This window comes from Poecile atricapillus, chromosome 1 (assembly GCF_030490865.1).
Source record: "Poecile atricapillus isolate bPoeAtr1 chromosome 1, bPoeAtr1.hap1, whole genome shotgun sequence".
NCBI classification, from domain to species: domain Eukaryota; kingdom Metazoa; phylum Chordata; class Aves; order Passeriformes; family Paridae; genus Poecile; species Poecile atricapillus.
Window position 1 is genome coordinate 124710655 of NC_081249.1, and position 12250 is coordinate 124722904.

At 45.3% G+C, this 12250-nt stretch overlaps 1 protein-coding gene across 1 annotated transcript in view; it reads right to left on the reverse strand.

Annotated features, from left to right (window-relative positions):
* SWAP70 (switching B cell complex subunit SWAP70) overlaps positions 1-6740 on the reverse strand; it is a 34469-nt gene extending 27729 nt beyond the window's left edge. Inside the window, exon 1 of the mRNA XM_058855727.1 lies at positions 6571-6740. Within this exon, the coding sequence (XP_058711710.1) occupies positions 6571-6669 (99 nt within the window). The 5' untranslated portion in view covers positions 6670-6740. The remainder of the gene's footprint in view (positions 1-6570) is intronic.
* Positions 6741-12250: the final 5510 nt, after the last annotated feature.

The following is a 12250-nucleotide window of genomic DNA, read 5'->3' on the forward strand; positions in this document are numbered from 1 at the left end:
ATTATCATGTGTTTCCCCTTCTATTTAAGGCTTCTGCTGTTATTTATAGAAGCCTGAGGGATTCTTGAATTTCTGAGAGAGATGATCACCGTTTTCCAACCACACTGTAGTTACTAATACTATAACTAAAAAACTACTCAGCTAATAAAAATATTCTAAAAGCATGACTGATTTCACTTACTACCAAAGTAAATTAAAAGTCTAAATAAAATACTTTCTTATTATGACCTTTCTACATATTTATCTTCTCCTTTTTTTGGTGTTCTTGCTGTGCTTGGGCTGTCAGAAACCTGGTGGTTTCCACATCAAGTGACCAACTTACCAGGAAGGAATTCCACTTTCAATGATTTTCTAAGATCTGCCTTATCTGTGATCTCTCTGGTGCCCAGTGCTCTCTTTTCATAACTCAGGAAATTCCTCGGCGCCTGCCAAAGCCTGCCATTCTCTAATGCGGCCAAGCGCCAGCTGAATTCTTCACTTGCACAGTAAGCCAGAAAAATTCTGCCCTGAGGTCTCCTTTGGTTTAGTTTTGCTCTCTCAAATCACATTATCTGGACCAGAAGATACTCTATGTTAATTAACAACAACAAAAAAAAAAAACAAAGAACAATTAACTGAGCACTAGGTTAATTAGGGTACAAAAAAATCACCTTGCCTTGCAGAAGCTACATCAACCATGAGGAAGTTTTGCACCAGTCAGGATTATTCCCCCAGTGCCCATAAGGTTGCTAGGTAACTTTCTCCTTCCACATTTATCATGCTCTGGATGCCATGCTTAACAATTTACCTTCATGCCAAAGCCCAGAGACTGATCTCTGCTGCAGCACATGGGTACAGTGGGGGTCCCCAAACTGAAGTGTGAGACAGCACAAGGAGCCTGCACAGGGATCACGACACCAGTGCACTCCAGGTACAACAACTCCCTCATTCTCAAGGGAAAGTTTTGTAAGAAAGATGCCTGGTGGCATCCCATCTTTCCCTGGGAACACTGAATGTGTTCTGTTCCAAATACAAGCAAGCTGAATGCCAAAGGTCATCACAGACTTTGGATTTACTTCATTTATGCCCTGTTTCCTGCTGCTTTACCTTCAGGTCTACTCTGCCAGAGCTGCTCCCTTCTTGAGTTGCCATTTTCCAAAACTTCCAGCACGTGTTGAATTGTTACCATCTGAGTAGTTCCATTTAACCTTGTCCATAAAAGTGATCTGCATTTCTACAGGGAGAGGGAGGATCTGCTAGACTACTGACTGCTCAGTGACAAAAATTTGGCCCAGATTACAGTGGGAGCATTACCAGGGCAGACTAATCCTGCAGCAGCTATTGTCAGCTTCTTGGTAGTTTTCTCTTTTTCTCTTCCATCTTTCAGGGGGGTCTTCCCACTCCCCGTCTCTTTTCCAGATTTCAAAATGTTGGCATCCCAGATCCCGACAGCTCCATTCACTGGCTTCGTGTGAATTCATTCCAAGACATTCTTGGCTCGTCTCTCCCTAACATCCATGTCAGCAGCCAGCCAGCCAGCCAAAATAAGGCTACTCACAAGCACTTTCCCTTTTTCTTTTATGACCAGTGTTGAAGTAGCATCATATAAGCCCCTGTCACAAGCATCAGGTCTTTTTATCCAGGGTACACTGTATGAACACCATATCCTGCATCATCACATCCCCAAGCTTCCTTATCCACTCAGGTAGCACATTATTTAACACTGGGGTCACTGCAGCAGCCTCTTTCCCAGCTGGGTTAGTGTATTCCAGCCCAGCCTCCACCAGCCCAGGTTCCTGATACTTGTGCCCTTTGCCCACATCAGCTCCCATTCCTTCATTCAATCCTTTCATTCCTGGGCATTTGCACACCCCTCATCACCATTTTCAACAACCTCATGCTTCCTTTTGCCTTGATTATCTGCACAATCCCCCTTGGCCTCCAGTCATATGGTGGTGTCAGCCTGCATCTGCCCAAGTTGCCAAGGGAATTGCCTTTCTGTCCTGGGCCTCCTAGCCCTTAGGAAGAGCTCCTTGTAAACATACTCCAGGTACTGCACCTGTCTTCTATATCTTCCCTGAAACCAGCTGACAAAACAGAATCACAAAATGCATTAGGCTGAAAAGGACCTCTGAGATCAAGTCCAACCTATGACTGAACACCACCATGTCAATCAGACCACAGCACTGGACTGTGCCACGTTCAGTATTTCCTTAAACACCTCCAGGGACTCCATTGCTTCCCTGGGAAGCCCATTCCAATATCTAATCAGCTCCTCTGTGAAAAGATTCTTCCTAATATCCAACCTGAACCTCCTCTGGTGCAGCTTAAGCTTTTGTCCTCTTGCTGGTTGCCTGGAAGAAAAGACCAACCCCAACCTGGGTACAAGCTCCCTGCAGGCAGTTGTGGAGCAATAAGGTCCTGCCTGAGCCTCCTTTTCTCCAGGCTGAACACCCCCAGCTCCCTCAGCTGCTCCTCACAGGACTTGTGCTCCAGACCCTTCCCCAGCTCTGTTCCCTTCTCTGGACTCGCTCCAGCCCCTCAATGTCCTTCCTAAACTGAGGGGCCCAGAACTGGGCACAGCACTCCAGGTGTGGCCTCACCAGTGCCCAGCACAGGGGACAGTCCCTGCCCTGGCCCTGCTGGCCACATGATTGCTGATGCAGGCCAGGATGCCACTGGCTGCCTTGGCCACCTGGGCACTGCTGTCTCAAGCTTAACCAGGCTGCTGATCCACTGGGAGCTGTTCCCCTCAAGCACAGCGTCATGGCCCCGTCATCTCCTCACACTCCCTGTTTTAGCCTACAGGTTGCCTGGGCTTTCCTGGCAGAGCAGCATCCCTCCCTCACACCCTACCCTGACGCACACACACTGAGCCCTGCTGACAGCCCCAGAGCAGACCCTGTCCCGTGAGTCACCGTGACTAATTTCCTACTGCCCTCCACCGCTGCACAAAGCCGATTGTCCGGCCGGGGTCCTGCCTATTCGGCGCGGGCTCCCAACCCTGCTCCTGCCTCGCTACATTGTTCAAGGTCTTCCTCTCCACTCAGACCATCCCTCTCACCCCTGATTACACCATTCTTCCTCTTCCCACATTCTTCCTTCACATTTAGCGGAAAGGCAAAGCAAAGGTGAGAGGTATAACAAGCCTATAAGACCCAGATATAGAACAGACCGGTATAAATTTTCTAAGACTGACAAGTAGCTTTGGTCACCCAAAGTTATAATACAGGCCTGAATGAGACAGTATTTTCACATGTGCCACACCACCCACATTCTGCAGATAGCATCCAGGAATCCAAGACCCCAAGACTTGGAAAATACATCCCAATGCAGGATGTAAAACAAAACGAGAACACCAAAATCAAACCCACTGCCTAAGCAGAGACAAGTCACAAAGCAATGTGTGGAAGAGCTTCCAGAGAGGGTGTAAAAACTAATTGGTGGATCTTTCCAAGATCCAACCGTACACACACTCTGCAAGCAGTTTTGGGGCCTGTCAAGCAGAGCTGTATTTAAAATTACAGGGTTTCAAGGTCCAGATGAAAAGCAGATTTAATGTTGGCACCTTAGAAAAACTTCTAAAACAAGTTAACTTTAAAATTGCAGATTGTAAGAAAGATGAAATTGGATCTAAGTGTAGGAAAGGAAGTGCTGCCGCTGAAGATGAATAGATCACACGGACACTGGTCGAGGTGTGGTGAAGAGAAGAGAAAGTTTATTTTTCTCTCCAGGATTTATAGGCTCCTGACCACAGCCAGGGATTGGATGGTCAGGATAACACTTTCTCACAGCACTGGCCATGAGAGATGTCCATCACAAGACGTGTAACAGAAAGAATGTACACATATCTGCGTTTACAGTTACTGTCTTGGGAAAGTCTTTAGAAAACTATGTTAGCAAGCTCAGAAGCTGAGTTTTCAGGGCGACAAGGAAGTAATTTGCATGTAGCTTGTGCTGGAATCACAGCAGCAGCTGTAAATGTGTACACAGAACTTAAACCTGAGCCTTGCTGTATCAGTGTTTGAACGTGCCAAAAAACACACTGGCAAAACGACTGTGTCCAGCTTTAAAGCTGTAATTTAAGAACAGAACACACAAATGTTTCTGCTGATGTAGAAAAAAAGACTAAGAGCTGCAGCCAGCATCACAGCAGAACTTCTGAAGACTGCCAGCTGAAAAAAAGCAGAAAAACCCAAATAAAGAAATTGGTGTATACTGGAAGAAGACAATATTCAAAATTACACAGAGGACTGATTTGACTGTCTCCTCTCTCAGCAGCTCAGAACATACACAAAAGATACAAATGGATAAAAAACACCTCCTGACATCCTTACTATTGCAAGCAAGTCCCATGTTTGCCCTCAGGCATTTGCTTTTTCTCCATACTACAAAACAGACCAAACTGACTCACCTCCATCCATCTGCTCTAGATCTACTGAAAACAAATGTGTGATGCAAACTCTTCACAGTAGGGCCTTAACTACAGAACACACACACACAGACACATTTATTTTTCTCATAGTATTTAAAGTTAATTCTTTTTATGTAAGGCTCAAAGGTCACTACTAGAGCAACTAGAAATCACTCCCTTTAACAACCAAACATACTATCCTTAGGAACTTCCCTGAAACGTGATGACACCACCTTATACTGGATTACACAAACCAAAGACACTGCCCGTAAGTTTTCTTACTGAGAAGGGAAGAGTTCAGCAGGTTACAACACTGCCATTCTCACAAAACAAATAGGTTTTTATTTTTTTTTAAAAACAGCAGTTCCACTAAATTATTAAGCATATTTTTTCTAATGTCACAGATCTCTACCAACCTGCTGATCTCCAAGTATCATCTCTCCATTTCACAGGAGTGCTGTATCCTCCTCATGATGATAAGAAACACTTCATTATGAAATACCTCCTCAGGACTATATAGCCCTATCTCAACCATACAGGAACTTCTCATTTGCTGTCCTGCCTGTCCTTTTTAACCATGTGGGTCCACTGCCACCCTGCACACCTTTGCTCCCCAGGACCATCAGTTTTACATCACATACTGCATTTGCCATAAAAAGTCTGTGTAAGAACAGCCTCTACTCCCTCCTATGTCCCCTGAAAACTAATTGTTGGTGGCCACAGGAGAAGGTGACAACCTCATTTCAGACTTGTTTCTGCACTCCCAGATCCTCCACTTGACACTTCCCACGGGAGCCTTTATGTCACAGACAGAACTGCACAAATACACAAAGCCCTGGTTTTTTTGGTGACACTGTACCAGCCCACTGGCAGCTTCTTTAGCCATTTTATTCAGACCACAAGAGGGTTTGCGCTGGCCTGCACGACAACACATCTGCAGATACCCTCAGGTGAGTGCATGGAGCATAAAAGGTGTGGTAGGTAGCGTGACAGGAAAGCTACCTATAGGAAAGGATTCCTATAAAAGCAGAATGATTAAAAAAAAAAAAAAAGTTTCTCTGCAACCTTCTTCAGTTCATCCTGCAACACTGGAACACAAATACTCACTTTCACTGACACCCCCTGTGAAAAACCCAGGACCTGCACACATTTTCAGCTCGAGTTCACAGCCAGGGCTGGCGTCTCGCCCGAATCCTGCCCCGCAGTCACTTCTGGCCGAGTTCGGCTCTATCTCACAGGCCGATCACCCCAGGAAAAGAAAAGGGGAAGAGGAACAGGCTGCTTGCAGCATGCTGCCAGGTCCGGACCCTCATTACATAACGCTAAAAATAAAGCCCACGAGCGACCAGCCACGCTTGGAGACACCACCCACAGCACGGCCACTGTCGCCCGTGGAGCGAATCCCACAAAAGGCGCAAACCTCGGCTAATTGCTGCGGGCCCAGCACCGAGCACAAGGACCCACAGTCTCGAATGTCAACAGGTGTTGCGTTCTTATTCAAAATATTTATTTAGCCAGATTCCTGCTATTATTCTCAGGCCAAGACGGACCCATAAAGCAGGGCCAAGATGGGACTGGATTCAGAGAGCTGCTAAGAGCTCTTTTAAGAGCACAAACACTACTTCAGCGTATAAGCTAAGGAAAGAATGGCACAGTTGGAGCCTCTTGACTAATTCTCCTGTTTATATCCAAATAAGAGGGCACTGTGGAACCTCTCTCTCCCCTTGGCAAGCTGTGAATTTCACTTGGACGCAGCCAACCCCTATAGATGGGACCTTGTGGCTACCCCACAAAAGATTTTGGCCAGAAAGGGTAGCAAGGACATGTGCTTGAAAGCGGACCAGAAGCACAACAAGGGTTTGTGCACTGACATCTCGGGGAGGACGGAACGCCTGCCTGGGCAGAATGAAAATCAGCCTGCCCGGGCTCCAGGACGGGTCCGCGCCAGCCTCCCGCGGGACGGAGGCGGCCGGGGCCCGCAGGGACAGCGGTGCCGTGGGACGAACGGCGGTGAAAACGCGATTTACAGCGCCCAGGAGAGCCCCGAAAGCCCGTATGTCCCCAGAGGCGGCCGCCGCAGGCAGGTCCCAGCCCTCGCCCCGCGCCCGCGGTGCCAGCGCTCGGCCCGGCCCGTGTCCGCCCCCCGCACCCCACCGGGCTCGGCGCCCCCCGCTTGCCTTGAGCTGGGACTTGGAGACCTTCCCGCTGCGGTCGAGGTCGAGGGCGGTGAAGGCGTGCCAGATGGACTTGAGCAGCTCCTCCTTGAGCCCCACCATGGCCGGCCCGTGCCCGCCGCCGCTGTGCCCCGGCCTGCTCGGGGCCCGGGGGCGCGGCCCGGCCCGGCCCGGCCCCGCTGGCGCCGCCCCGGCAGCCGCGTCCCGCCCCGGCCCGGCCCCGGCCCCCTCACGGGGCTGAGGGGTCCCGTTCTCCGGCCTGGCGAGGCTTCTCTCCTGCCGCCGGCCTGCCTTGGACTCTTACTAGGAAATCCACGCGGTTCAATGGACAAGTGCAAGGTTTTGTCCTTTTCAGTTTATTTCTGATGGCTCGCTGTAACCTGAATAAATTAACATTTGTCACTCTGCTGTTCTTCAGCACTTTCACATAGGTTTTCACCTCGGCTGAGACGGTAAATAAAACAGTATTGTCATTTGGATATGCTACTAGATAGTTAAAATAAGCACTACGTGGTAACAAAAGCTGTCGTGAATATATCACTGAGCCTGATACTTTTCTATCTTTCCAAATAATTCCCCCCTATAAAATGGTGGGGTTTTGTGGAACAGGAATACAGTTGAGTCTGTGAATGGAATTCATGAAAAGCTCAGGTCCAATGTTCCCAGCAGGATATACCTCATACAAAGGAGAGCTGCTTGCCCCTTGGAATTTTTCTGCCCCAAAAACAGCTTGGAAGGAATGCTGCACACAGCTGAGAGAGTGCAGTGCAATCCCAGTGCGGGGGGAGAGCTAAAAAAAAACTCCTTCTCCACTACCTCCAGAGCAGAAGCCAGACAAAACATGATCAAGAGGAAGGACTTGTGTTGTTGGAAGCTTCTTCAAGAGTTGTTGCATATTCAGGGTAGGTTTTTTGTGTAAAGTCCCCTTTAATGCTATGGCTTGGGAATAAGCACTGGTGAGGGCAGCAGCTGTGCAAGGACTTGAACTGAGATTATTGAAACAGATTTAGCTATGTTTTCTTCTGCATGTTGTAGGAAAAGCAAATTATTATTTATGATGTTTGTGCTGTGATCTCAATGGTCTTTTTTTTCCATGTATGGAGTCCCTATCTATTTTTTTGACTAAGTGGTGTGTTGGTTGGTCTACTTAGCCAAAAATACCTCTTCAGACCAACTTTGGGGAGAGAAAGTGTGGAATGGCCTTTTTGTACATCTTGATGGATGTCTTTGGCATTTCAGTCTGAACAGCAAATACCATAAATCGTGTCAGCAACACAGCCAGGATCCAAATCCCAAACACTCTGAAGCCCTAGGCCCACGTAGGAGCCACACACTGATAGCATCTCCATCTCAGTCACTGAGCTTATTTTGCAGAAAAGGACAAGGAGGCAGAAGAAGTGAGGGATGATGGGCATGGTCTTAGAAAGTACAAAACTCTCTGACACTCATTGACTGACAGAGGCTGAGAATAGGACTCCTGCATGCACTGTTTCCTGCAATTGATAGAAAAGCTCACACTTTTCTGCCTGCAACCCACATACATTGCTTCGAACACTGCGACTGTCATTCACAGAACACAGCCCATGATCACCTGAAAGTTTTATCTTCATGGATTTCACACAGAACCATTAAGATCCCAAATCAAGACACATCATAAACATCAGGGGAAAAAAAATATTTTTTTCCCAATTTTAGTCTTCAGTCAATTGCACCATCAGAACAAAAATAGTGCTCCAAGTCAAATAGTTCTGGCAGGTACAGTTTGATAGCTGTTTTGTACCAGGTGGTGCTGGTTTATTGTGATTCCACTAAGAAAGGCACTCAGATTCTAAAGTGTCACTTAAAATACCATTTATTGCAGCCAACATTATAATGGAGAGAACAGTGTACATAACCTTACATTCCTTCAGGAGCTCTGGGCTGTCGAGCATCAACCAGGTGCAGCACTTCACGCAGATCCTGCCCATGAAAAATTTACACCATTTTGGTCATTCAAGCTATTACAGGATTTTTGGACAAGGAAGCAACTCTATACATTGTTTCTGTGGCCAAACATAAAGGATGTTCACACCAGAACCAATTGCTGCCATTTTCAGACAAGGGAATGCAGGGGTTGTCATTGCAGGTACCATGTAGGAGCTGCCCAAAAAATCCTGTGGGACAATCAGCCAGGGAGATTTGTCCCTCATGCGCCTGAAGGCCAGGCTGGACATCCAACATAGCTCAGCACAAGCTGGGAAGTCATGGGCTTAACTTGCATGGACCACTGATCCTCCAGGTACAGCAGGCTCCTGGCCAGGAGCAGGGCAGAGGAGCAGACAGCAAAGTCCACTGTAGGAAGTAATTCTAATTCTCATAGGTGATAAATCATAAGACTGGTTTTCTGTATGTGATGGAGACTAGAATCCTCCACAGATTTCTGGTAATTTTTTATTTTTTAGAGATAACTTTTAGAGATGTTAAAGTCTCCCAGTAGCACAGCCAATTGCCAAAGACAACCTACCTTATTCACTGAGCATACCCTAACATTTTTCCCCTCCTTCTTCCTACACTTTTGCTCCATAATTTATTCAGGACTCTGGAATTCACACATAATTATTTATGCTCTTTCTTCAAGATGGGTACTCTGAACTACATGATTAACATAAAAAATTATTTTGATTAATTTTCCTAATGAATCTGATTTGCTAACAGTATAGCTGTTACTATTACCAGAAACATCTTCCATCTTAAAATACATCAGCATTTCTCCAATTAGAACACAGCTATTCCACTTAAGAAGAAAAGAGACAACTTTTAAATATGCAGATAAATTGGTAGCTGAGCACCCACAAGGTCACCAGTAAACACAGAACACCCTTATTAAAGTGCATTAAAATACAGTTAGATTCTGTGAAAAGTCACTGAAGAAAAACAATTGATGTAGTTCACACATGAATCTTCTCATGGCAGGGACTTAATCTCTGCTTTGAACAGAGTTCAGTGATTATTTGGCAGTTTGGATTCTTGGTAAAAACAATAGAGTGGAAAAACAAAATCAAAACAAAATGCCCCACAAATTGCAGAAAGCGGCAAAACCTCACCACACCAACACATATAAAAACCAACCAACAGCAAAACAAACAAACAAACAAAAAACCCCAAACAAACAAACAAAACAACAAAAAGAAAAAAACCAACTTCCACAAAAATCTCCACTAAAACCCTGTGTGCTGCCTTTCATTTTCTCTTCATTCTTTTTGCTGGCTTCTGTTATCCCTGATTCAAATGACATGCTAAAATCCTTTGCCAGAACAGGATTTGTTTTCCACTCAGACTATAAATAGTCCCATTCAGGTCACTAGGTTAGCAGTCCATGCTTCAATGTTTCATTAAAGCCAGTGGTTTATACAAGCCTCCGCTGCTCTAGCACTTGGTGGGTTAATCAAGAGGATATTTACAAGTTATGCATAAACCTAGTACATGATTTTATATAGTCATACTCATATATAAATCCTCATTGTTTTTACAGGATTGAACTAACTGAGCAAAACCAGTTAAAGTGAAGTTCATATGCAGACAAACTTGCTGTGGAACAAAACCTTTGTTTTTTATGCTTACCCGAAATAGCTTTAACAAAGTTACAGGACTAACTGCATCCACACCCAAAGTGTGTTATTTGTGTTATTTTAAGCAACCCTTCTATTTTGATATGCTAGTCTGGATCTTTGCTTATCAAAGACTTTACATTCTGAATCTTTGAAGATAAGATTGACATGTAATCCATTAAACATTAATTAAAAGCAATCACACTTAACCAAGAAACCCTTGATAGTACTACATAAGCTCTAAATTGCTTGCGTGGTACAAAAGCAAATTCTGATGCAACTTCACTTACTTCTGCTTTTCCTGAAAGTTGTCTGAGAGCTCAGCAACTTCATTTAAAATCTGTGCTTATTCTAATTTTGTTTCCTCACCATAGTTAAAAACATGACTGAGGGAGGGGAGGGAAAACTGGCTCGGTCTCACAGAGTGACTCACAGTTTCAGGAAGGAGCTTTAGTTAGACCCTGCTGAGGCTCAGCCTTGAGGGGTCAATCACTTTTCTCTTGGTCCTCTTTGCAGACGCTTAATTACTCCTTGTTAGCCAAATAATAAGTATTTGTCAGGGAAGTTCTAACCAGAGGAAAGATTACGCACTTGAACCGTTACTAATTTTGTTTTCTGCCACTGAGTCAGTTAAACTGACATCAAGGAAAGAATTCCGGCACTTCAGTTTTCTGCTCATTGTTAGCCCAGGGAAAATCTTCCCAGCCTTGGCTAGAACAGTCATTTTCATTCTCCACAGGAAAACTAAATGGAAGCAAACAGAAATTGAAGACCATTAAGCCAACTTTGCAGCAAACTGTATTTCCAATATCTGCCACTTCTCAGCAATGTTTCAGGAGAAAATTAAACGGAAGCAATAATGCTAAGGTTTATTATCAATGTGTTTGTTTCCGAATAGACTACTCCTGCCATAAAACATCTCAAGGAAACATTGGGGGAGAGTGTAAAAAGCATATCTGACATAATAGCATGACCCAAGCATCAAGCCATCTGAGGAATTTGTCTTTTCTGTTTTGTTAAAATATTTCAGTAGTTTTAGGTGAAACAGGAAGCAGCGTTAGAGGCTGAATCAGACCAGCAGTTTAGTCTCTCCTAAAAAAAATTTAAAAAAAAAGTGAATGGAAAATTCACTTCCAAGAGTTTCAGAGCAATCTTTAAAGAGGATTACAGCAAGGCACACCTATTTCACTACAGTCTTCTACTATTTATACACATGTGCACAATACATGAATTTTAATTTAAACTTCAGTAAACAAACATACTGTAGGGGTAAAACATCAGGTTACCTTTCAGTTCCTCTCTGGTAACACAAATATTACTCCATACTTGCTGCTGATAAGGTATTTACGTCTCACCAAGTTACAGGATTCACCATAGAGAACAGAATACCATAGACACTTTACCTGCAGAGAGGAACAGGAAATTCAGTCCCATGTGTGCTGCAGTAACCATCTGATACCAACTTTTGGAATGGAAACTGGAAAGAGAAAGAGCCAATGGAAAAAGCCATTTAAGCAGGGTTAATGTAGAAGATAGTCAGAATTATAAAATCTTTAAGGTTGGAAAAGACCTCCAGTATCATTGGGCCCCCCTGTTAACCCAGCACTGCCATGTTCACCACTAAGCCATTTCCTTCAGTGCCACATCCACGTTTTTTGACTTCCAGGGATGGTGGTACCACCACTTCGGTGGACAGCCTGTTACAATGCCTAACAACCTTTTCAGTGAAGAAATTTTTCCTGATGTCCCATCCAAACCTTTCCTAGAGCAGCTTGAGGCCATTTCCTCTTGTCCTGTTGCTGTTACCTGGGAGAAGAAACTGATCTCCAGCTGGCTACAGCCTCCTTTTAAGCAGTTGCAGAGAGCAATAAGGTCTCCCCTGAGCCTCTTTTTCTCCAGTCTAACCACCCCGGCTCCCTCAGCTGCTCCTCACAGGACTGGACACAGCACTCGAGGTGTGGCCTCACCAGTACAGGGGGACAACCCCTGCTCTGGCTCTGCTGGCCACACTATTTATGACACAAGCCAGGATGCCCTTGGCCTTCTTGGCCCCCTGGGCACTCTGGCTCATGTTCAGCCACCGTTGACCAGCACCC